Source organism: Pseudorasbora parva, chromosome 5 (genome assembly GCF_024679245.1).
Source record: "Pseudorasbora parva isolate DD20220531a chromosome 5, ASM2467924v1, whole genome shotgun sequence".
In the NCBI taxonomy this organism is placed as follows: domain Eukaryota; kingdom Metazoa; phylum Chordata; class Actinopteri; order Cypriniformes; family Gobionidae; genus Pseudorasbora; species Pseudorasbora parva.
This window is the reverse complement of record NC_090176.1, coordinates 44,208,515-44,233,083: the sequence shown is the minus strand read 5'-3', so window position 1 is coordinate 44,233,083 and position 24,569 is coordinate 44,208,515. Positions and strand designations below refer to the sequence as shown.

Sequence of the window (24,569 nt, the reverse complement as noted above, 5' to 3'; positions counted from 1 at the left end):
GTTGCTTAGTATGTGTGTGAGAGGAGAGAGAGAGAGAGAGAGAGAGAGAGAGAGAGAGAGAGAGAGAGAGAGAGAGAGAGAGAGAGAGAGAGAGAGAGAGAGAGAGAGAGAGAGAGAGAAGAAGAAGCTCAAATATAAGGGGACTTTTTACAAAAAACAAAAACAATATTTGAGACCTACATATTCCCTACATATTCCCTAATCAGCATGTGTGGTATGATTATGATTATTCTATACAATAATAATTAAAAGGGTAGATAGACATAATAATAATAAGGAATAAGTAGGAATGTCCAAACTTTTGACTACTTTATTATTTTAAATGACCAAACATAGATATTATTAGATAACGATTAATTTTTTATCAAGGAACTGTATCATTGCAAAAGTCCTTCATATTTTATATTGATCAAAATATATATTTTTAAGGCAATTTTAGAATAATTCTAGTGTAAATTCCAGTATTATACCATTGGAGGGCACTGTATGTGTAATACAGTTGATGAATCACTAATTTGCTTAATTTAATTAATTTACATTAATGCATTTTAGAAAATATTATTTAACATTGTTCGGCGTGTGGGAATGAATATTTCTCTGTCAGTAGTATACACGTACAAGTACAACACGTTGGAGTTTAACAATTAACCAGACAGAGATATGCATAGTACAGTGATCAGTTGGATGTAGCATTTGCTGTTTATCAGGCAGCCTTTGGGCCGATTAAACACAAAACTTGTGCAAGTCTATAGGGCGTCTGTAAAATGTTATGCACTCATAAAATGTTATCTTCATGAAACCAAAGTGTATGTTGGCCTCTCTTTGGTACTGTATGTTCAGTCGGTGTAATAGCTTATAAGTCTTTCTGCTTCTCTGACGCCTGTGAGGTATGCTCCATGGGTCGTAGTGTAGAAGTTCACATGTGTAGCTTCACCAGCAAACAACACCTGAAGGTGCTTTAAAAACAGAGAAAAAAAATCATTTTGTTAATAACTTCATCACAGCTAGATTTTAGAAAATATGCAATTTGCTACCTATCGTTTACACTATTACAGCTGAGAGCAGAATATGTGTATATGAGTATTGTTAATGTTGACTAAAACTACAGCTATTCAAATCTTTTTATTTATTTACTTATTTATTTTATTAACTGAAATAAAGTTCAAATAAAATAAACTAAATACAGTGGTGGCCAAAATTATTAGTACACTTGGCATCTGGGAATTGTCCTATTGGCAAGGATTTATTTTCCAAGAGGACAATGACCAGATTTATTCTTATACTGTCGTGACTACCTGCGATGGAAGAAATCTGCTGGAACATTGCAAATGATGTCCCTCAAAGTCCGAACTTCAACCCCATCGAGCACATTTGGGGCAAGTTGGAAAATAAACTGGACAGATCAATTGTACATTCAGATGAAAGCCTTTGAATTCAAATTGACACCATGCCAGAGAGAGATTTTTAGATCAGGTCACGGTGTTCTAATAATTTTGGCCACACTGTATGTTAGATAAAAAACTTTGCCTCGGCAACTAACTGATGTAAAAAATAATAATAATAAAATATATATATTTTAGAGAGAGAGGCTTTTATATATAATATAATGTATTATATATAAAAGCCTAAATTCAATTTGTCCAATCCATCATATAAAGTGATTGTGACTTCTGAAAATTTGATTGCTCAATTCATATGAATTCGTTTTACGATCTCTTTGTGACATTTTTGAAGCATCAAAGTGGTAGTTCGTCGGCTGTCAATGGAGAGACAGAAAGCTCTCAGATTTCATCAAAAAGACCTTCATTTGTGTTCCGAAGCTGAAAGAAAGTCTTACAGGTTTGGAATGACATGGAGATGAGTAATTCATGACAGAATTTTCATTTTTGGGTGAACTATTACTTTAAGGCTTACCTTTCTGCCTCTGGATTTATCCTTAGGGGGAAGAGGTGATGCTAATGCCTTGTGTGCTTTCACTCCATCGACACCTTCAGGAATAAATGTATAGGAGCCACGGACGTGGGAATCAGAACCCCATCTGGTGATCAGTGTCTTTGAGACTTCTGGCACTGACCAGCCTGTGAAAGACCTGAGCAACCTTTAAAGACATAAAGAGAGTTTGTTATATAGAGACATAATATTTGACCTTGATAAATTATTATACATCATATAGTTTATTATTTTTGTACTATACCTCACACAGATATCTCCGATTTCACTGTCCTGAAGAGTCTCCATATACATTGCTTCTCTACCTGTGATCCAGCCGCACAGAGCCGTGGGATGACGAGCCACTGTATCAAAACCAGTGATCTTCTTGAACCACGTCTTTTTCCAGGTTTCTCCTTCAGACAGAGCCTCATACACATCTTTATCTTCAGGCCCTTCTTTCCACACCAACTGAACACCGGCACAGTCATCTGGCCAGAAACGTTTCTCGAAAAACAGGAAAATTTTGTCCACGATCCCAAAGCTAAGATTCTCAATTGCAGACAGCTTTTTTTTAGGTAAGGTTGGTTTGAACATGGTGGCTGCTTTGTCTTTGAGAACCCCCAGAGATACGGTGACAATCACATGGTCTGCATCAAAGCTCTGTCCATTTTCACAGATGACCTTAACAGGATACATTTCATCTTCACAACTCCCTTTTTTGACCAAGTCCCATTGGATGATCTTGACCGGTGTATTGCACTGGACAGTTCCTGAAGGCAGATCTTTAAGGAGAACATCCAAGATTGCTTGATATCCACCAGGTCCCAAAGTATTAAAAAATCCTCCCTCTAGAGCAGTGTAATAGCTAATCTGAGATGCCGAAACCTCATAGAGGCTAGTGCAAGCCTCATCTGTGCATTCGATCCTCTTGCACCATTCGAAAACTTGCTGGCCGTCTTCTGTTGCAGCTAAAGGACATTCACCAAAAGCATCATCCAGATAAGCACCTAGAGTTAGTTTTCTGTGCTTGGAATCAAGTTCATCATCAAAAGCTTTGTCTGTGAGCTTGCTGAAGCGAGAACTCACCTGATCTACAACTTTTGTGGAGACCTGCTTCCCATCTTCTTTGAAAAAGTAATCTTGAGGAGTTACAGAACGAGGCTGGCACATATTTTTGCGTGCAGAAGGTCCTTCGGATAGCAGGTTCTTCTCTTTTGCAATCTTGAACAGGGGGTTTCCTTTCTGTCCGTGAATCCAGTTGGCTCCAACTTCAATGATATTCTCACTGAACGGTTTCGTGGTGTGCACTCGACCTCCAACTCTTTCCTTTGCCTCAAGAACCAGGACATTTTTAAATCCTGCTTCCACTAACCTGGCTGCAGCAGCCAAACCTGCAAAACCTGAACCTACCACTACAACTTTGGCATTTTCTGGTCCCGAACAAGTACTCATTCTTACTGCTTTGTTGAGCTGTTTAGAGAGAGAAAAGCAGAAAATGTATAAATGTAACCCTTGCTCAGCAATACAACAGAGAGTACAGTTGATACAGGTGTAGTGCACTATGCTCTAAAGCAGTTTCCTTTATGTGCCCGTGCTTAAACACCTGAAACACATGACCTTTGTAGTGAATAACCTGACCACTTATTCTTGAGATAAGGGACAAAACGTGCCCTACACAAAGCCCTCTTTACGCTAAAAATTAAGAAATTCATAAAAATAAGAATACTTAAAAAGTTACATATAAAGGAAATTTTTATACCAATTGCTTATATTTTTAAAATAAACTCTTAGTATTATTTTGAAAACAGCTGTTTACTTGGAAAACACCATGGAACATGTCCTCAGCAGGAGGTCACAATGTAAAACTACACAAAAAAGTTTTTAAAAATGCAACAAATTCAAAACTACAGTAATTGAGAGACAGATACCTTTAAGATATCAAGCAATACAAAAAATAAATAAAAAATTGGCCTATAATTTTTGTAGTAAATGTGTAATTTTATTATCTATTTAAAATAAATGTATATCAAAGTTGTTCTTATTTTGCACAACTCAGTCAGGATTTTTATAATTCTGAATGAATCAGGCAATGTCATGGTCAACTTTAACTGTTTACAAACAAACAATGTTGAAGTCTCTGCAGTCACAGCTTTAACATATCAACTCCATCTCCCCAGATCTAATAGTTCTCCCTAAAAAGGGATCTGCATATAGAGTAATTATTATATGTTGTTTTATGATTATATGTATATAATGTATATATTTAGCCTGATTTACATGCTAGTCCTGGTAGCCTACTGTACAAACTGTACATTTTCATCAACGCGCTACCCTCAAACCTACTCACATAGGAAACATCCTGCATTTTTACATTTGTAATAAAACATTGTTTAGTGTTTTTTAAAGCTATTTTAAATATGAGGATATGAAATGACTAAGAATCAGTGAGCAGCTACCGGAGCCGTCTAGCTGAAAATGAAACCAAAAGAAATGAAACCAACATGTAATCACTGTATACTTTGCTTAAATGATGGAATCATATCTCGCAAGTTATTTTTGCAAAAACAACTTATAACCCTAATTGAAGTTTATTCTGGCTGGGATCATAGCCGGCATTCGGGTTGTTGAAATGACAGCTTGCTTGCTGTCTTGTCGGGTAGCACGCCTACAATATGTCATTGCTTACATAGATCAGGCGGTCTTTATTAATCAAAATAAAATATTAAAATACATTTTTTTAAAATCTCGTTTGCACTTACAGAAATGTTTTGCTTTCAAGTGAAACTATACACTTTCGTTTTCATATCGTGTGAAGACGGCGACATTGTTCTTTCAAAACTATTTCAAATTAAATGTCTAGAAAATTCTAAATCGTATAAACAAAAAATAAAATAAAAAGGACACGGTCTAACCACAAAACAAACAAAAATAAATGAATAAAATATTATTTATATTATTTGTTTTCCCTGGATGAAATCTCTGATATAGTAATTATATAGATTCAGTGGATGAACAGAACTTCTTATCATGCAGAAGATGGCGCTAGTAGGCTAAACAATTGTTTTCTTTGGCCTGTGTGGCCCATGTATTATTTTATTTTTTTACAGTCTATGGGTAAAAGTGGCTTCGTCCGAACTTATAAATTGTTCATGAAGTGACTTTGAAAACCTCCAAACAACGAATTCATATAAGCGGATAAACCAACGAAAATGAGAAGCAAAAAAAAGCCCACACACACCAAACAATCACAAGACATGCAGGGAATACCAAATTTGATATCACGTGAAAGGTACCTGCCTTCGACATCGAATGTACCCAAACGCCATCTACAGTGTAACCATCTCAAGGTTGGTATTTGTGTCGTTCAGCACTGTCTCGCAATTCGACTTATTTTTTAAACAATAAATCATTTTGAGTATTTAGTTAGCATTAATTTGTAATTATTCGATACGACGAGAACCTAGGCCTATTGGCCGTTTTCCAAATTAAGGCTTTTCAAGTTTTTTACGTTCCTGATTAAACTTTTTGTGATAAGAATCACAGAACAACTTAAACCAGCATAAGATCATAGCTGGTATTATTTGCTGTTTTTTTAAGAGAGGTTGTGGAGACCAGGCCAGCAACCTTTAGACTGGGCTTTTTCTCATTCCAGCTTTCCTTTCCTGGGTAGCTGCCATCATTATCATCGTGGCATCGTAGCTGCTGTCATTAACAAGTGTTATCTGTACTATTTAATAGAATAATAGAATTCTCTGATGGATTGCACAACAAATATTTTTGTAGATTTTTCCCTGATAAGAATAATTATGGATTTTTTTCCTGATTGTGTTTTTGTGCTGGTAGCTGTGGCGGGTTTAGGCATGTCTTAACCCTTAACCTTTGGTTTAGGCAGCCCAACCCTTTCTTAATAAGTGATTCATTAAATCATTAATTAAAATAATTCCTTCAAAACTGTTGATTCATTTAGAAACAAAGCAAATGATTGGCAATACTCTTGGCTAGAAAGTTTATTTCACAACTGCTAAAAAAAGTATGCTCTGTAGTATGAGTGTGTGTAGTATAAATGTCATCTGGACACAGGCCTACTATTCGCCCTGCTGTCATAATCATCAGTTGCGTTTCTTCAATGCTATTCACGAATCCTCTCCTGTAGCCTCATGGAATAGTAAAGTGTCCATTGTATGGACACTTCAGAATTTTACCGGAAGCTGGTCATCCAGGTACTTTTTTGCCTGTTCTTTTATGGGTATCGTGAATTTGGACCTATTTATTTAGTCACATACTGTTTTTCGCCAATGTAGTAGAAAAGTATGCAATTTTGGATACAGCCACTGTCTCTATGAATAGATCATAGAATCAATTGACTCCAATGATTTGTTTAAAAACACACATTCAGTTACGAAACATTGCAGAAGCATAGTGTCACACACTATCATCCTCACTTTCTTGGGACCCAGAGATAAGGGAAACTGCTCTTTTTTTTAAACGTGGGTACCGCTGGCTGTGGGGCCGGGGCGGAACAATAACATAAAGAAACAGAACATTCTCCTCCCGGACCTCCTCCGGGGGAGGGAGTTGTGCAGTCATTTCCCGAAGAGCAGCGCCCTCCATCTCCGGGTCATCTGCCTTGTTTGGCAGAGGCCTGGACTGGCTGGGTGAGTCTCTTGCGGCCGGCCCACTGCTGTTGCCTGGGTAGCTAAACACCAGGGTAGGATATGCTTGATCGCCTCTGCCTGCTTTTGGGCAGCCAAGAACTGCTGAGAAAATTTCTTGACCGTATCGCAGAAGAGGCAAACCTGGGAGATCAACCAATTTTTGTCACCCTCCCCCATATCAGCATTTTTTTAATAAGATAGGCAGTGGGTTTTAATCAGTGACATCATTAATATATTTGACATTATTAATATCTGTCTTCTCATCACCACCTCCTTAACCCTTAGTTTTTTACATGTAGATAAGGCAACAAGGCTTTGTGACAATCACAACAGAAAAATAAATCACTTCATCTCTAGCAGAAAGGCACCGCGATCCTTCTAATGTGGAGTCTAAACAAGACAGTTACCCAAAACTCAACATGGCATGACGTCAGCTCTTTGGGCTTAATTCCACTTAATGGCCACTAGTTCTAATAACAAAAGTTCCTCAATTCTACATATAGCCCCTTTAAATCAAGTTGTGCTCACCATAGAGATTCCTAGCATAACAATTTATTTTAATCAAGGCACTGTCTCATTACCAAAGTCCTCCATATTTAATATTGATCAAATATATTCAAGGCAATTTTAGAACCATTTATTAAATAGTGTACATTTCCAGGATAATGCTGCATATAACACCCAAGGGTACTGCATATTATGCACCACAGTTTAAGAACCACTATTTTACTTCATTTAGTTAATATAGCCTATTTCAATTATCTTTTTAGAAAATATTATTTGACATTGCTTGGTGGGAAAGAATTATCCATTAGTACTACATGAACAACACTCTTTAACAAATGACCAGAATTAAAAAATGTTGGACTTATATCAGAGATATGCATGGTACAGTGATCTATTGGATGTAAGCATTCGCAGTTATGCTGTTTGTCATGCAGTTATAAACTATCTATGGGTCATTTAAACACAAAACCTGTGTAAAGGGTGTGAGAGCAAATCTATAAAATGTTATATGATCGTAAAATGTTATCTTCGTGAAACCAAAGTGTATGTTGGCCTCTCTTTGGTACTGTATGTTCAGTCGGTGTAATAGCTTATAAGTCTTTCTGCTTCTCTGACGCCTGTGAGGTATGCTCCATGGGTCGTGGTGTAGAATTTGTCATGTGTAGCTTCACCAGCAAATAACACCTGAAGGTGCTTTAAAAACAGAGAAATAAAATAATTTTGTTAATAACTTCACTGCTTGATTTTGAAAAAATACAATCTGCTACATTTACACTATTACAGTTGACAGCAGAATATGTGGATATGACTTGTTATTATTAAACAAAAGCTAGTCAAAATATTTTTAAATAATTTGAAATGTTGCCATGGCAACTAATTGTTGTAAAACTAATTGAAGTACTAAAATGTAATGTGATAAAAACAAAGATTTATAAAAAATTCTGCAAAACCCTGAAAATATTAATATAAAGGTTACTTTAATAAATACAATACTAGTATATAAATAACACTAAAATAACACTGGCACAAACATAACCATTTGTTTTGTAATAATAATGTAATATTTATGTAAACTAAAGAGATATCAAATTCTACTAAAGTAGAATATTCCTTGTATTCCTATTTGTATTCCTTATACAAAAATTAAATATATGTGTATAACCTAAACAAAAACTTATACAATAAGGCTTACCTTTCTGCCTCTGGATTTATCCTTAGGGGGAAGAGGTGATGCTAATGCCTTTTGTGCTTTCACTCCATCAACACCTTCAGGAATAAATGTATAGGAGCCACGGACGTGGGAATCAGAACCCCATCTGGTGATCAGTGTCTTTGAGACTTCTGGCACTGACCAGCCTGTGAAAGACCTGAGCAACCTTTAAAGACATAAACAGAATTTGTTATATAGAGACATAATACTTGACCATGTTAAATTATTATACATCATATAGTTTATTATTTTTGTACTATACCTCACACAGATATCTCCGATTTCACTGTCCTGAAGATTCTCCATGTACATTGCTTCTCTACCTGTGATCCAGCCACACAGAGCTGTGGGATGACGAGCCACTGTATCAAAACCAGTGATCTTCTTGAACCACGTCTTTTTCCAGGTTTCTCCTTCAGACAGAGCCTCATACACATCTTTATCTTCAGGCCCTTCTTTCCACACCAACTGAACACCGGCACAATCGTCTGGCCAGAAACGTTTCTCGAAAAACAGGAAAATTTTGTCCACGATACCAAAGCCGAGATCCTCAATTGCAGACAGCTTTTCTTCTGGTAAAGACGGTTCGAACATGGTGGCTGCTTTGTTTTTGAGAACCCCCAGAGATACGGTGACAATCACATGGTCTGCATCAAAGCTCTGTCCATTTTCACAGATGACCTTAACAGGATACATTTCATCTTCACAACTCCCTTTTTTGACCAAGTCCCATTGGATGATCTTGACTGGTGTATTGCACTGGACAGTTCCTGAAGGCAGATCTTTCAGGATAACATCTAAGATTGCTCGATAACCACCAGGTCCCAAAGTATTAAAAAACTCTCCCTCTAGAGTAGTGTAATTGCTATTCTGAGATGCCGAAACCTCATAGAGGCTAGAGCAGGCCTCATCTGTGCATTCGTTCCTCTTGCACCATTCGAAAACTTGCTGGCCGTCTTCTGTTGCAGCTAAAGGATATTTACCAAAAGCATCATCCAGATAAGCACCTAGAGTTAGTTTTCTGTGCTTGCGCTTGAGTTCATCATCAAAAGCTTTGTCTGTGAGCTTGCTGAAGCACGAACTCACCTGATCTACAACTTTTGTGGAGACCTGCTTCCCATTTTCTTTGAAAAAGTAGTCCTCAGGGGTTTCAGAACAGGGCAGGTGTGCAGAAGTTTCCTCGGCTAGCAGGTTCTCCTCTTTTGCAATCTTGAACAGGGGGTTTCCTTTCTGTCCGTGAATCCAGTTGGCTCCAACTTCAATGACATTCTCGTTGAACGGTTTTGTGGTGTGCATTCGACCTCCAACTCTTTCCTTTGCCTCAAGAACCAGGACATTTTCAAATCCTGCTTCTACTAACCTGGCTGCAGCAGCCAAACCTGCAAAACCTGAACCTACCACTACAACTTTGGCATTTTCTGGTCCCGAACAAGTACTCATTCTTACTGCTTTGTTGAGCTGTTTAGAGAGAGAAAAGCAGAAAATGTATAAATGTAGTCGTAAGTAAAAAAAGCAACTCTTGCTCAGCGATAATAGCAAATGAAAATGAGTACAGGTGATACAGGTGTAGTACACAATGCACTAAAGGGGTGTTCCTTTATATACCATTGTTTAAACACCTGTAAAACCTGCAAAAGCTGACCTTTGTAATACATGCAAAACATAGTTTCATTGTTTACACAGAGATCAGGCGGTCATGGGACATCCAATGGCAGATAAGGATTTAAATACTATATTCATGACCTCATCTCATTTGCACTTTGTAGGCTGTATGATACTTAAAAAATGTATTTGCTGTCAGTAGTACTCATGCTGCTGCATTGATGGTAATGGCAGTGTGAAGACAGCGACATTTACAATATTATCAAAGAAAATATTAAAAATAAATTAATGTAGGAATAAAATCATAAAAATGTTAAAACTAAAGGAGTCCCAATGAACTGGAAGTAGCAAGTGAGTTTTCTTCAGTGCTGTGATGTATTTCAAAATGAAATGGAATATTGAATAGAGCGCAAGGGTTTACCTCAGCACTTCTACCCTCCATCTCTCACTCATAGCAGACGAGCGGTTGGAGGGGAGCGGTTACGCATTTTAAAACCCAAGCTGTCAAACTGACATTATCCGAGAAGGAACACCGTTTCCAGAAACAGAAACGCCACGCTTACGCAACGCTTGCAGGCAAAATCGATATTTTGTTGTTTTTTATTATTACAATTAGGCCTATATCTGCATTTATTTTAACCTACAGACTTTCAAACGTGAACATGTAATTTATTAATATGTATTCGTGTCAAAATGACAAAGAAAAAAGCTGATTTTATCTACAACCGGTAACAGTTTGTCATCCACATTATAGAGACACTCGTGCTCCTGCCACAGTTGAATAAGTTTTTCTTCCGTGGTGGAGTTCCACTTTGTGATCCTGCTGCTGGTCTCCATTTCTTGTTTGTTGATTTTCGTTGGCTTGTAGTCAGTGTTTTCCTGTTTCAGTAGCGATGCGTCATGTGTTCTAAAATCAGCTCAAAATATCAAACATGTTTGATATCCTCCGAGTGGATGGAATCAAAATCTGAAGCTAAAAAATCGAGTCTATGGCCATGATATACTACGCGATTTTTCATGGAATCTGTCGGCTCAAATCAGCAGACTGGCTCTGTCTTTTGTCAACTAGCGTAAACTTGTTCAGATTCTAAATCGGGGCAAAAATTGGGTAGTGTATTTCAGCCTATAGTCACTTCAAAAATTACCGCGCTCTCCTGCTCATCTCATGCTTGTTGTTATGTTAACACACTGGGCATTTATTTATTTAATTAAAAATCGCAGCCTTTGAGCTTTCATAATCGCACACAAGCCAAATCGTGATTGCGGTTCGATTTCGATTAATCGTGCAGCCCTACTGTCCATCATCATCTAAAGCCCGTCCTGACAATTACATTGGTTCGAACAGTTTCTGTTCGGGCATAATTACTCCTCTATGGATCAAGTCCAGACCGAACTGCATGACCGCAAATGTTGTGGCTGAGTTCGGCTGGCATCCAGGCTACTCCGCATATAGTATAGAGTCATAAATTACTTTTATTTCAAACCGACTAAATCCCAGCCTCAGCCCATTCAGAACTACATGTTCTACAAAAATAATACATAGGAGCCTGACAAAAATGTTTATAAAAAAAAAAAGAAAAAAAAAAGTTTTTTTACAGTCTACAGTCCGTATAATTTTTTGGTTAAATATTCTCCAAAATAAATTTGAGCCAGAACATAACCAATGTCCAACCTGTGTCCAAAACAATCACCTAACCTTGCCTGATTCAGTGGTAAACTTGTAGTAATATGTTCAGTTATGAATGGTATTGGTAGTTTACCACAGGAAATACGAGCTTGCCACCGGTGGTGTACAGAGGGTATTCACTGACGTCACTTTCCCATCAGAACACGGCTCCTCAGCCTGACTGAGGGGCAAAAGAGCTGCAGGATGAAGGGATTTAATAGGGGAAACTGAAAATGAGTAAAACAATTTTCCGTTTAAATTAAAGGCTGGACTCGATATAAGTGTTCCTTACAACTTACAAGCCAGGAATGGTGTTTCATGTAATTTCACAAGTTTACACTTACAAATTTGTCAGATAAATGGTATGCGTATTTGCCGTGCTGTCCGAGAAGAGGGCTCTGATCTCGGTATTTGGCCCGAACCCAGAGTACTCCCCCTGTATCTCTGGTTAGGAAAGTTAACCAGGTGTGTGTGAGGTAGAAGGGGTGGTGGAGGGATGCTGCAAACTTTAGCTGTGTCCCAAAGTGAAGTGCGCGCACTTCGAAGGCCGCATTTGAAGTGCGATTACGTCATACCTGCACTACGAAGACTGTCCCAAAGTGAAGGCTGCACCCTCTGAAGGCCGCATTTGAAGTGCGATTACGTCACAGCGGCACTACGTAGGCTGTCCCAAAGGGAGAGCTGCACCTCTGAAGGCCGCATTTGAAGTGCGATTGCGTCACAGCGGTGCGACGAAGGCTGCCGCAATTCATGAGCGACTTCAAAATGCGCCCTTCGGTTCTCAGGCAAAGGAAGGGTACAGCAGATGGGACCTTCTCATAACTTCGCAGCCTTCCCTATCCCAGAATTCATAGCACACTGGTGACTACAGGATTTGACTGGTCCGCATTCCCGCGGCACTCGATCAGATTCCAGTTAAAGACGGTAGCGGTCGGTAACTCAAGTGTAGCCTGGGTACTATTGAACACAACAGCGCAAGCGCTAGAAGTAAATAAAACGTCCAACGTTAGTGCATTCACACAGTTCCCAGTTCCCTGCCCTGAGCAAGATAAACTTTAATTTCCCCAATTTTTAAATGCTATTTATTTCTCAACCATTATCTCAAGAAGATGAATCAGTCCATTATCACCCTTTTCGCTGTTTCTTTCTTTTTTCCCATACACTTTCTTTAAATAGCCTTCAAAATATAATCTGCGCGGCGCTGTATTTTCGTCCCGCTCCCGCTATACCGCACCGCACCATTCCGCTCGCGCAAAATTCACTCCGTGCTCACCCGCTATAAATTATTTTATTCCCGACCCGACTGATCCAGCTAAATTTAGATTTTGTTTCCAGAATCTATCTTTTAAATTTCCCTTACAGAAAGAGAGACACTGGATAGTAGGGCTGGGCGATATGGCCAAAATTTCATATCCCGATATAGCTCATTTGATATCCCGATAACGATATACATAACGATATAGCAACCTTTCTATTAATTCAGTTTATGAATAGTCTATACAAAATTGCAATGTGGAAATGCAGTTTGAAATGATATACAAAACAAATAAAGGTAGTATGGACTACATTTTTGTTTTATTTAGAACCTTTTTTTAAAGCAAGACTCTTAGTAAAGTTAACACCTGCCTAGGGATGTTAACCGATGAACGTTTGACCGATGGCTGACCGTATCAACGTTAACCGATCAAAGTTGTATGTTAAAATAAATAAAAAAGTGATCTCTAAATTAGGCTATTATAGACAGTGGACTAAACGCTACTACAGTTGGCCGTCTCATTCCAAAATCTTTTTGTGTGATTGAACATATCCCTCGCACTCAATTTTTCATAACTCGCCTGTTTGTACTTAATAAACCAATAAAAACATTTGGCGCGAGGTCACAGCGTTTGGGTTTGCGCGCTCACAAGGTTTGCAAAAAGTAAACACTCGAGGTTAGAGCCAGGGCAGACGACAGGATGAAGCGTGCATTTCGCTTAAGATGGGCTTACATTTGGAAATATATTACACATAAGGTGTTGATCGTCTTTCTTTATTATTGTTAGCAGTAACGTTACCTCAAACTAAAGCGGCGTCTCTTCGGAGCTGTCATTTTCTTAAATGAGCCGCGGCAATGATTCAAATGAGCTTCTAAGGCTGGACAAACGCCTTTATTTTCAACGCGATCACCTTGTACCCAAACCATTTCGAAACTAAGGAGCCATTTGTCCTCTGATTACAAACAAGCTCCTCTGCGGCGCGTTTGCGGGACTCGTGTTTCGCGCTGTGGGGGATTTTAAAAAAGTGATGTGAGTGGAAGGGAGGCTGCAGCGCGTGTGTGTGTGTGAGTGAGAGAGCGAGAGAGAGACAGAGGGAGCGCGTTTATGTATTGCATGGGCATGCCATGGCGTGAGGTGCATCTTGACGTAAAATTCTGCCATAAACGCCTTATCGTGGCGTAAGCGATAGAGCCTTATATAAAACGATAGACATTTTCTATCGTCCAGACGATATATTTCGTCATATCGCCCAGCCCTACTGGATAGGAATTGTCCGTGCAATCATTTATTTTTCTTACAGCCTAGGCAGTTTCTTACGTAATGCATAACTAATAAAGAGTTACTGCAGTACTAATGAATAATTATTCATTAACACTCAAGTCACTAATATTAACTACTAAGGAATGCGTGTTAACTAATCAATATGTAATAGCATTTTTTAATTGTGTTAAGTATCAATTAGTTAATCAGTAACTATTCAATTCAGTCATGCCTCCTTAAGAACTACTATTAAGTAACTACTAATTCAGCTTCACAACGAATAACTATTAAGTAACTATTAATTCAGCTTCACAACGAATAACTATTAAGTAACTATTAATTCAGCTTCACAACGAATAACTATTAAGTAACTATTAATTCAGCTTCACAACGAATAACTATTAAGTAACTATTAATTCAGCTTCACAACGAATAACTATTAAGTAACTACTAATTAACAGTGATGCACAGTATCAGATCGAGGCCCTTTCTTCTTCTTTAGTACTAATGTTGTTAGATAAATGTACTACACAGAGATTCATGAGTGCACATGCAGAGTGCACAAAATGTGAGCGCACACGCAATTTCTGTGAGTCCAGTTTTGTGCGAGAGAATGGATTGAGATTCCGCTTGTAAGCAGAGATTCGTTGCTTGTAAACTTGTTGTGCTCTCACGGTACAATATTAATACTACATTAATGAGGATGTTGATGATTTTTTTTTTTTTATGTAAGTATTGTCTGCAACCAGAAGTTCAGGACGGAACCCCATCCCCAATCTAAGTGCCTTGCCAACATGGCTCAGGCATTTTATGTTTATGTGATACCAAATGATTTCTGTATTTAAGGCAATGACTGAGGGGAAAATGAGAATACAGGGAACCTATGAGTCTTTAAAAAAGAATTACCAAATAGTTCTCAAGGAGTTACTTAGAACCTGGAACAGTATTCTAAAGTGAAAACATAAGAAACCCATTCATAATTAATGAAGAATTACCAAATAGTTCTCATGGAGTTACTTAGAACCTGGAACAGTATTCTAAAGTGAAAACATAGCCTAAGGAACCCATTCATAACTAATGAAGAATTACCAAATAGTTCTCAAGAAGTTACTTAGAACCTGGAACAGTATTCTAAAGTGAAAACATAAGAAACCCATTCATAATTAATGAAGAATTACCAAATAGTTATAGTTAAATAATTAAGTATAATTAAGACAATTTTCACCTCATACCCACTGTCGGCCGCTGAGTGCTTGGTTGTCACTTTAAAAAAATAAAAACTTTAATTTAACAAACAAAACAATTATCCAAATATTTTTCTAAATTATCTTAATAAAGAAACTAAACGAAATATAACTACTTGGACATTATAAACAAAGCTGAACTATTTTAATGACTGCAGGTGTGTCATAAGAAGGTTTCAAAAAAGAAACTAAACACAGGCTCCAGTCGGACTCGAGCCGGGCTAGGGCCTGAGGCATGTGCAGGGCTCAAAGCTCACCAAAATCCACCCACTCCCAAAAAAAAAAAAAAAAAAAAACCACGGCCAAAACTTTAACTGCCAAAATAATGTGATATTATTTTATTGAATAAGCCACTTTATGTGCAAACAGTGTCCAATATAAGAGATCAGAAAAAGCACATCATTAACAGGCATTTCACACGTTAATAACACACGACTGCCAAAATTTCCCTAATTCATTGATACTGTACAATAATCTGCAGATAAAAAAAATAACAACAATGCACTTAGCTTTGCTCTGACAAAACTACAGTACCCTTGTGAAGTTAAAAGAACACACACTTAGCCCAGTCAAAACTGATTCATCCTTGATTCAAATCTCTTTCAGCAGCTGTTGGAGTTGCTAGTTGCAGATGTCCTGAGTCTGTATATTATGATGGACAGGAATCATGATTATATTTATAAAGAATCTTTGAGTCACAGGTGTAATCCAAGTTTGATAGTTTGTTCACTCTCCCACTCCTTACTGTAGAAACGGCTTACTGTATATACTGTATGCCACTTTAGCATAGTGATCACTTGAATATACAGCTACGGCGGAGTTATTGCGCTAAAAACTTGGCTGTCATGAATGAGCACGTCTGCCTGTTGATCGCTGATTGACTGAAGGTGCCTGCCCGTCCGCTGGAACCATAGACTAAAAAAAAAATAGTTCGGCTGAAACCCGCCCAATCTGGCAACACCGTGTGATTTGTGCTTTGAATCATGTGCAAGAGCAATGGATTGTGTAGTAACCAATAAGGTGTTGGAATGGTGTATATGTTTACACTTCTCATCCAACAACAATCAAATTCACACTATCCGGATGACAGGATTTATATGCATATTTTTTTTAAACAAGATGAAATGAAAGAGCTGTAACAAGGCTATTTTTAAAAAGTAAGGAGTAGAAAGTACAGATAATTGTGTGAAAATGTAAGGAGTAGAAGTTAAAAGTAGGCAGAAAAATAATTACTCCAGTAAAGTATAGATACCCCAAATTTCTACTTAAGTAAGGTAACAAAGTATTTGTACTTCGTTACTTGACATCTCTGATGTAGATAAGGCAACAAGGCTTTGTGACAATCACAACAGAAAAATAAATCACTTAATTACTAGCAGAAAGGCACCGCGATCCTTCTAATGTGGAGTCTAAACAAGACAGTTACCCAGAACTCAACACGGCATGAAGTCAGCTCTTTGGGCTTAATTCTGCCTTCACGTGCTATCGGAAATTTGATAATTCCGACTTCTGAAGTCGTGACTACGAGCTCATCCCGTTCAAATTTTGAAATAGAAGTGCGTTCATGTGCAGTTTTTACCTAGGAAACTCGTATTTACGATAATTCCGAGAGCACGTGAATGCAGCGCAAATTGCTGGCTGCAGTTCACTTAATGGCCACTAGTTCTAATAACAAAGGTTCCTCATTTCTACATATAGCCCCTTTAAATCAAGTGGTGCTCACCATAGAGATTCCTAGCATAACAATTTATTTTAATCAAGGCACTGTCTCATTACCAAAGTCCTCCATATTTTATATTGATCAAATATATTCAAGGCAATTTTAGAACCATTTATTAAATAGTGTACATTTCCAGGATCATGCTGCATATACCACCCAAGGGTACTGCATATTATGCACCACAGTTTAAGAACCACTATTTGACTTAATTTAGCTAGTAAAGCCTATTTCAATTATCTTTTTAGAAAATATTATTTGACATTGCTTGGTGGGAAAGAATATTTATCCATTAGTATTACATGAACAACAGTCTTTAACAAATGTTGGATATATAACAGAGATATGCATAGTACAGTGATCTGTTGGATGTAAGCATTTGCAGTTATGCTTATAGTTAATTGATCGTAAAATGTTATCTTCATAAAACCAAAGTGTATGTTGGCCTCTCTTTGGTACTGTATGTTCAGTCGGTGTAATAGCTTATAAGTCTTTCTGCTTCTCTGACGCCTGTGAGGTATGCTCCATGGGTCGTGGTGTAGAATTTGTCATGTGTAGCTTCACCAGCAAACAACACCTGAAGGTCCTTCAAAAACAGAGAAATTAAATAATTTTGTTAATAACTTCAATGAGGGGTTTGATTTTGAAAAAAATACAATCTGCTACATTTACACTATTACAGTTGACAGCAGAATATGTGGATATGACTTGTTGTTATTATTAAACAAAAGCTAGTCAAAATATTTTAAAATGAAATAATTGGAAATGTTGCTGTCAGACACAGATGAGGACACCGATGGATTAGTGCAGGTGCAAGTTTTATTATCAGAGGTTTCAGACACAGGTGATACTTAGAGGGACGGTGACACTCGGACGAAGGACGATGATGATGAAGACGATGAAGGTGAAGACGAAGATGACAATGATGATGAAGACGAAGAGGGATACAGATGAGGGTTTATAGGCAGGACAGGTAGTCAACGAGGGGATCGGTGCGAGACCAGACAATGGGAGTGAAGGTGAGCCGGGTTGATATAGTGGTGACTGGTGATGGTGCCCAGGTGTTCAGAATGATGGTGGCGGGAAGTAGAGGCGCCCTTATGGGCCTCTTGGAGCAGGCCCATAAGGGCGCTGCGGAGCAGGCTGTTGGGCGTTCTCCTGTTGGATCTGCTCGTGGAGCGCCCACTGGATCGGGCTGACAACCATGGCTGGAGGGAGGATGGTTTCAAGGTGCTCTGGCTCAGGGTCGGCTTGGTGAAGACGAGAAAGGGCATCCGCCCGGTTGTTCTGGTTCCCTGGAAGGTACGTCACCTTGAAATTGAATCTGGTGAAGAAGAGGGCCCAGTGGGCCTGACGATGATTCAGCCATTTGGCATCTCGAAGGTACTCAAGGTTTCGATGGTCGGTGATGACTTAAAATGGATGTTCTGCTCCCTCCAGCCAGTGTCTCCATTCCTCCAGGGCGAGCTTGATCGCCAGGAGCTCCCGGTTCCCGATGTCGTAGTTCCACCAGGGATAGCTTCTTGGAGAAGAAGGCACATGGATGGAGTCGTGAGAGTGTCCCCTGCCGCTGAGACAGAACCGTTCCGACCCCGATCGATGAGGTGTCCACTTCGACGATAAACGGAAGATGTTGATTGGGGTGGACCAGGATCGGAGCGGACTGGAAGGCATTCTTCAACTGGTGGAAGGCCTCCGTGGCCGATGGAGTCCAGGACAGAGACTTGGGCCGGTTCTGGAGCAGAGAGGTGAGTGAGGAGCTGAGCAGGCTGTAATTCTTTATGAAGCGGCGGTAGAAGTTGGCGAATCCCAGGAAGCGCTGCAGCTCTTTGATGTTAGTGGGCTGAGGCCAATGGGTGATGGTGTCCACCTTCCTCTGGTCCATCTTGACTCCGTGGTTGTCTATGATGTACCCAAGAGACTGGACAGTGGAGACATGGAATTCGCACTTCTCGAGCTTAAGATAAATGGGGTTGGTCTCTGAGCTTTTGCAGGATTTGACGGACATATTCCTCATGCTCCCTCAGGTCACTAGAATAGATGAGGATATCGTCGATATAGACGATGACAAACTTGTTTAAGAATTCACGAAAATACCTCACTCACGTAATTTTGGAAGACGGAGGGTGAGCTGGACAGCCCATACGGCATCACCCGATATTCATAGTGACCTGAGGGAGTGATGAAGGCTGTCTTCCACTCGTCTCCCTTGCGACTGCGAAAGAGGTTGTAGGCACTTCTGATATCGAGCTTGGAGAAGATGGTGGCCCCACGGAGCTGTTCTAGTGCAGATGGAACCAGAAGAAGAGGATAACTGAACTTGACAGTCTGAGAATTATGGTTACGGTACTCGATACATGGCCGCAGGCCTCCGTCCTTCTTGGCCACAAAGAAAAAGCTTGAAGCGGCAGGAGAGGTCGATGGGCGGATCAACCCTTGTTGTAGCGCTTCGTGCACATACTCCTCCATGGCCTTCTGTTCCGGGATTGACAGAGGATAGACGCGGCCCTTCGGTAGAGTAGCGCCAGGCAGGAGGTCGATGACGCAGTCCCATGGCCGATGAGGTGGTAGTTTTGTTGCCAATCGCTTACTGAAGACACCCTGGAGCGCCCGGTAAGCTGGGGGTATGGCCACGTTGACTGGAGTTTCGGGACTCTCTACTGAGGTGGACTGGACAGGTAATGATGAAGGAACTGACGATGCAGATGGACCTTTTCGGCTAGGACGATGAATACAACGATCAAAGCAGTTCTCACCCCATTGCAGGATCTCTCCGGTGGACCAGTGGATAAGCGGCTGGTGTAATATAAGCCAGGGGCGTCCCAGGATGATGTCCGCGGTTGACTCCTCCAGCACCATGAACGTGATGGTTTCCTCATGCAGATGACCTAGCGTAGTGTAAGTGTGGGGGAGAAATGGCGGACACGACCTCGACCCAGCGGTTTTCCCTGAATGTTGGTTATTCTGAGGTCGATGGGATGACTTTGACGTTGGGCGGTTAGCTTTTTGAGGGTTTGCTGACTGATGAAGTTTCCCACCGATGAAAATTCCCTGGCGTTTTGGTAAGGTTTGCCGTTAAAGGAGGTAACTGGATGGTAATCACCACTGGCCAAGTAGGTCGCACGGGGCAGGCCGTCATGCCATGTCCATCTCCCCCACAATACAGGCACAGATGTAGTGAGATCCTGCATTGGCATTCGGTGGTGGTTAGATGGTATGAGTCGATCTGCATGGGTTCAGGTGCTGGAGGTGTGAAAGCTGTTTGAGCGGGCAGAGGATCGGCAGCGGGTGAGGAGAGGCCACAGGCAGATAACCGTTTAGACACGCGGATGGCTTTCTGGATGAGGGCCTCCAAGCCCATGGCGTCCTCGTAGACCACAATAAGTTGCTTGACGTCAGTGAGGAGGCCGTGGCGGAAGGCGGTGACAAGGGCTGATTCATTCCATCCGCTCATACAGGCCAGCGTGCGGAAACGCAGTGCATAGAAACTCGTTGTCTCTCGTTTGCCTTGGCGAATAGAAAACAGTTGATCATGGACAGATAATTAGTGGAGGGAGTGTTGTGAACCAGTGAGGACCATATAGCGTGAACCAGCGTGGTGAAGTTGTCTGCAGGGCGGTCCCCACCTGTGTCCGAAGAGCTCTGCATTTGGTTCTGGTCTTCTGTCAGACACAGACGAGGACACAGAGGGATTGGTGCAAGTGCAAGTTTTATTATCAGAGGTTTCAGACACAGGTGATACTTAAAGGGGTGGTGACACTCAGACGAACGATGATGAAGGTGAAGACAAAGATGACGATGATGATGAAAATGAAGAGGGATACAGATAAGGGCTTATAGGAAGGACAGGTAGTCAACAAGGGGATCTGCGCGAGACCAGACAATGGGAGTGAAGGTGAGCCGTATTGATATAGTAGTGACTGGTGATGGTGCCCAGGTGTTCAGAATGATGGTGATGGGAAAAGAGTGGGCGTGGCAGTGACTGATGATTTTGAGGGCGTGACAGTTTCCATGGCAACTAATTGTTGTAAAACTAATTTAAGTACTAAAATGTAATGTGATAAAAACAACGAAGGACGATGATGATGATGATGATGATGACGATGAAGGTGAAGACAAAGATGACAATGATGATGATGAAAATGAAGAGGGATACAGATGAGGGCTTATAAGAAGGACAGGTAGTCAACAAGGGGATGGGTGCGAGACCAGACAATGGGAGTGAAGGTGAGCCGGGTTGATGTAGTGGTGACTGGTGATGGTGCCCAGGTGTTCAGAATGATGGTAATGGGGAACAAGTGGGCGTGGCAGTGACTGATGATTTTGAGGGCGTGACAGTTTCCATGGCAACTAATTGTTGTAAAACTAATTGAAGTACTAAAATGTAATGTGATAAAAACAACAAATTTACTAAAAATTCTGCAAAACCCTGAAAATATTAATATAAAGGTTACTTTAATAAATACAATAATAGTATATAAGTAATACTAAAATAACACTAGCACAAACATAACCATTTGTTTTGTAATAATCATGTAATATTTATGGAAATCTAAAGAGATATCAAACTCTACTATTCCTTATGCAAAAATTTAATATATGTGTATATATAACCTAAATGAACACTTATACAATATATTAAGAGTTACCTTTCTGCCTGTGGAATTATCTTCAGGGGGAAGAGGTGATGCTAATGCCTTGTGTGCTTTCACTCCATCGACACCTTCAGGAATAAATGTATAGGAGCCACGGACGTGGGAATCAGAACCCCATCTGGTGATCAGTGTCTTTGAGACTTCTGGCACTGACCAGCCTGTGAAAGACCTGAGCAACCTTTAAAGACATAAACAGAGTTTGTTATATAGAAACATAATATTTGACCATGATAAATTATTATACATCATACGGTTTATCATTTTTGTACTATACCTCACACAGATATCTCCGATTTCACTGTCCTGAAGATTCTCCATGTACATTGCTTCTCTACCTGTGATCCAGCCGCACAGAGCCGTGGGATGACGAGCCACTGTATCAAAACCAGTGATCTTCTTGAACCACGTCTTTTTCCAGGTTTCTCCTTCAGACAGAGCCTCATAAACATCTTTATCTTCAGGCCCTTCTTCCCACACCAACTGAACCCCGGCACAATCGTCTGGCCAGAAACGTTCCTCGAAAAACAGGAAAATTTTGTCCACGATACCAAAGCCGAGATCCTCAATTGCAGACAGTTTTTCTTCTGGTAAAGACGGTTCGAACATGGTGGCTGCTTTGTCTTTGAGAACCCCCAGAGATACGGTGACAATCACATGGTCTGCATCAAAGCTCTGTCCATTTTCACAGATGACCTTAACAGGATACATTTCATCTTCACAACTACCTTTTTTAACCAAGTCCCATTGGATGATCTTGACTGGTGTATTGCACTGGACAGTTCCTGAAGGCAGATCTTTCAGGATAACATCTAAGATTGCTCTATAACCACCAGGTCCCAAAGTATTAAAAAACTCTCCCTCTAGAGTAGTGTAATTGCTATTATGAGATGCAGAAACCTCATAGAGGCTAGAGCAAGCCTCATCTGTGCATTCGTTCCTCTTGCACCATTCGAAAACTTGCTGGCCGTCTTCTGTTGCAGCTAAAGGACATTCATCAAAAGCATCATCCAGATAAGCACCTAGAGTTAGTTTTCTGTGCTTGGAATCAAGTTCATCATCAAAAGCTTTGTCTGTGAGCTTGCTGAAGCTCGAACTCACCTCATCTACAACTTTTGTGGAGACCTGCTTCCCATTTTCTTTGAAAAAGTAGTTTTCAGGGGTTTCAGAACAGGGCAGGTGTGCAGAAGTTTCCTCGGCTAGCAGGTTCTCCTCTTTTGCAATCTTGAACAGGGGGTTTCCTTTCTGTCCGTGAATCCAGTTGGCTCCAACTTCAATGACATTCTCGTTGAACGGTTTCGTGGTGTGCATTCGACCTCCAACTCTTTCCTTTGCCTCAAGAACCAGGACATTTTCAAATCCTGCTTCTACTAACCTGGCTGCAGCAGCCAAACCTGCAAAACCTGAACCTACCACTACAACTTTGGCATTTTCTGGTCCCGAACAAGTACTCATTCTTACTGCTTTGTTGAGCTTTTTAGAGAGAGAAAAGCAGAAAATGTATAAATGTAGTCGTAAGTAAAAAAAGCAACTCTTGCTCAGCGATAATAGCAAATGAAAATGAGTACAGGTGATACAGGTGTAGTACACAATGCACTAAAGGGGTGTTCCTATATATACCATTGTTTAAACACCTGTAAAACCTGCAAAAGCTGACCTTTGTAATACATGCAAAACATAGTTTCATTGTTTACACAGAGATCAGGCGGTCATGGGACGTCCAATGGCAGAGAAGGATTCAAATAATGACCTCATCTTATTTGCACTTTGTAGGCTGTATGATACTTAAAAAATGATTTGCTGTCCAGTAGTATTCATGCTGCTGCATTGATGGTAATGGCAGTGTGAAGACAGCGACATTTACAATATTATCAAAGAAAATATTAAAAATAAATTACTGTAGGAATAAAATCATAAAACTAAAACTAAAGGAGTCCCAATGAACTGGAAGTAGCAAGTGAGTTTTCTTCATTGCTGTGATGTATTTCAAAATGAAATGGAATATTGAATAGAGCGCAAGGGTTTACCTCAGTTACGTAAACTTGTAATAATATGTTCAATTATGAATGATATTGGTAGTTTACCACAGGAAATACGAGCTTGCCACCGGTGGTGTACAGAGGGTATTCACTGACGTCACTTTCCCATCAGAACACGGCTCCTCGGCCTGACTGATCCTCGGCTGCAGGATGATGAGATTTAATAGGGGAAACTGAAAATGAGTAAAACAATTTTCCGTTTAAATTAAAGGTTGGACTCGATATAAGTGTTCCTTACAACTTACAAGCCAGGAATGGTGTTTCATGTAATTTCATAAGTTTACACTTACAAATTTGTCAGATAAATGGTATGCGTATTTGCCGTGCTGTCCGAGGAGAGGGCTCTGATCTCGGTATTTGGCCCGAACCCAGAGTACTGTTATGTTCCGAACCCAGAGTAATGTTATAGTCATACCGTTCAGCCCTAAAACTTGTATATTTTTTGTCAGTGTTTATTTAAAAACATAAAATTAGGCAGAATATGATGGTGAATATATAATGGATGAGTTGTCAATAGAATATATAACTACAAAAATTTTAGGGTATGATTTTACCTCAAAAATCAACATATTGAGACAAAATTATACACCCAACTCATTAGCATGATGTGATCGGTTACGAGACACATAAGAACCAATGACATTTTGCAATCAAAGCTGAAGTAATGACGCAATTGGTCACGAGACATACGAGAGCCAATGCAGTTTCACTATGAAATCTGATGTAACATTTCTTCAGGCAGCAATTGTTTTAATGTGCGCATGATCTTTGGCGGATGGAGACGCTGATCGCTTTTGAGGATTTTCTTTACCCAAATCAATCGTTTGGC

The 24,569-nt window shown here is 39.9% G+C and overlaps 3 protein-coding genes and 1 long non-coding RNA gene across 5 annotated transcripts in view; 1 reads left to right on the top strand and 3 right to left on the bottom strand.

The window, feature by feature from the left end:
* Positions 1 to 149: 149 nt before the first annotated feature.
* On the bottom strand, positions 150 to 4,755 carry LOC137076170 (spermine oxidase-like). Its single transcript, XM_067445112.1, has 4 exons — positions 4,692 to 4,755; positions 2,195 to 3,402; positions 1,915 to 2,098; positions 150 to 956 (listed from the first exon to the last, which is right to left on the bottom strand). Exons 2-4 carry the CDS (start codon positions 3,382 to 3,384, stop codon positions 837 to 839), a joined length of 1,494 nt encoding a protein of 497 aa, XP_067301213.1. The 5' UTR covers positions 3,385 to 3,402; positions 4,692 to 4,755; the 3' UTR covers positions 150 to 836.
* A 468-nt stretch (positions 4,756 to 5,223) lies between these two features.
* The window catches only part of LOC137075638 (uncharacterized), a 46,929-nt gene continuing 27,583 nt past the window's right edge, over positions 5,224 to 24,569 (top strand). For both annotated transcript variants that reach the window (XR_010905070.1, XR_010905069.1), the window contains exon 1: positions 5,224 to 5,279. This is a non-coding gene — a long non-coding RNA (uncharacterized lncRNA). The remainder of the gene's footprint in view (positions 5,280 to 24,569) is intronic.
* LOC137076169 (spermine oxidase-like) lies at positions 7,261 to 9,827 on the bottom strand. Its single transcript, XM_067445111.1, has 3 exons — positions 8,567 to 9,827; positions 8,287 to 8,470; positions 7,261 to 7,787 (listed from the first exon to the last, which is right to left on the bottom strand). Exons 1-3 carry the CDS (start codon positions 9,742 to 9,744, stop codon positions 7,668 to 7,670), a joined length of 1,482 nt encoding a protein of 493 aa, XP_067301212.1. The 5' UTR covers positions 9,745 to 9,827; the 3' UTR covers positions 7,261 to 7,667.
* On the bottom strand, positions 15,727 to 23,227 carry LOC137076168 (spermine oxidase-like). The gene is made up of 3 exons (XM_067445110.1): positions 21,979 to 23,227; positions 21,699 to 21,882; positions 15,727 to 17,635 (listed from the first exon to the last, which is right to left on the bottom strand). The coding sequence occupies exons 1-3, from the start codon at positions 23,154 to 23,156 to the stop codon at positions 17,516 to 17,518; spliced, it is 1,482 nt and encodes a 493-aa protein (XP_067301211.1). The 5' UTR covers positions 23,157 to 23,227; the 3' UTR covers positions 15,727 to 17,515.

Coding starts and splice junctions, on each gene's coding strand:
- LOC137076168 (XM_067445110.1), bottom strand. CDS start 23,156: ATGAGTACTTGTTCGGGACCAGAAAATGCCAAAGTTGTAGTGGTAGGT. Junction 21,883..21,978: donor ATCGGAGATATCTGTGTGAG/GTATAGTACAAA, acceptor ATGTCTTTAAAG/GTTGCTCAGGTCTTTCACAG. Junction 17,636..21,698: donor ATAATTCCACAGGCAGAAAG/GTAACTCTTAAT, acceptor CTGTTTTTGAAG/GACCTTCAGGTGTTGTTTGC.
- LOC137076170 (XM_067445112.1), bottom strand. CDS start 3,384: ATGAGTACTTGTTCGGGACCAGAAAATGCCAAAGTTGTAGTGGTAGGT. Junction 2,099..2,194: donor ATCGGAGATATCTGTGTGAG/GTATAGTACAAA, acceptor ATGTCTTTAAAG/GTTGCTCAGGTCTTTCACAG. Junction 957..1,914: donor ATAAATCCAGAGGCAGAAAG/GTAAGCCTTAAA, acceptor CTGTTTTTAAAG/CACCTTCAGGTGTTGTTTGC.
- LOC137076169 (XM_067445111.1), bottom strand. CDS start 9,744: ATGAGTACTTGTTCGGGACCAGAAAATGCCAAAGTTGTAGTGGTAGGT. Junction 8,471..8,566: donor ATCGGAGATATCTGTGTGAG/GTATAGTACAAA, acceptor ATGTCTTTAAAG/GTTGCTCAGGTCTTTCACAG. Junction 7,788..8,286: donor ATAAATCCAGAGGCAGAAAG/GTAAGCCTTATT, acceptor CTGTTTTTAAAG/CACCTTCAGGTGTTATTTGC.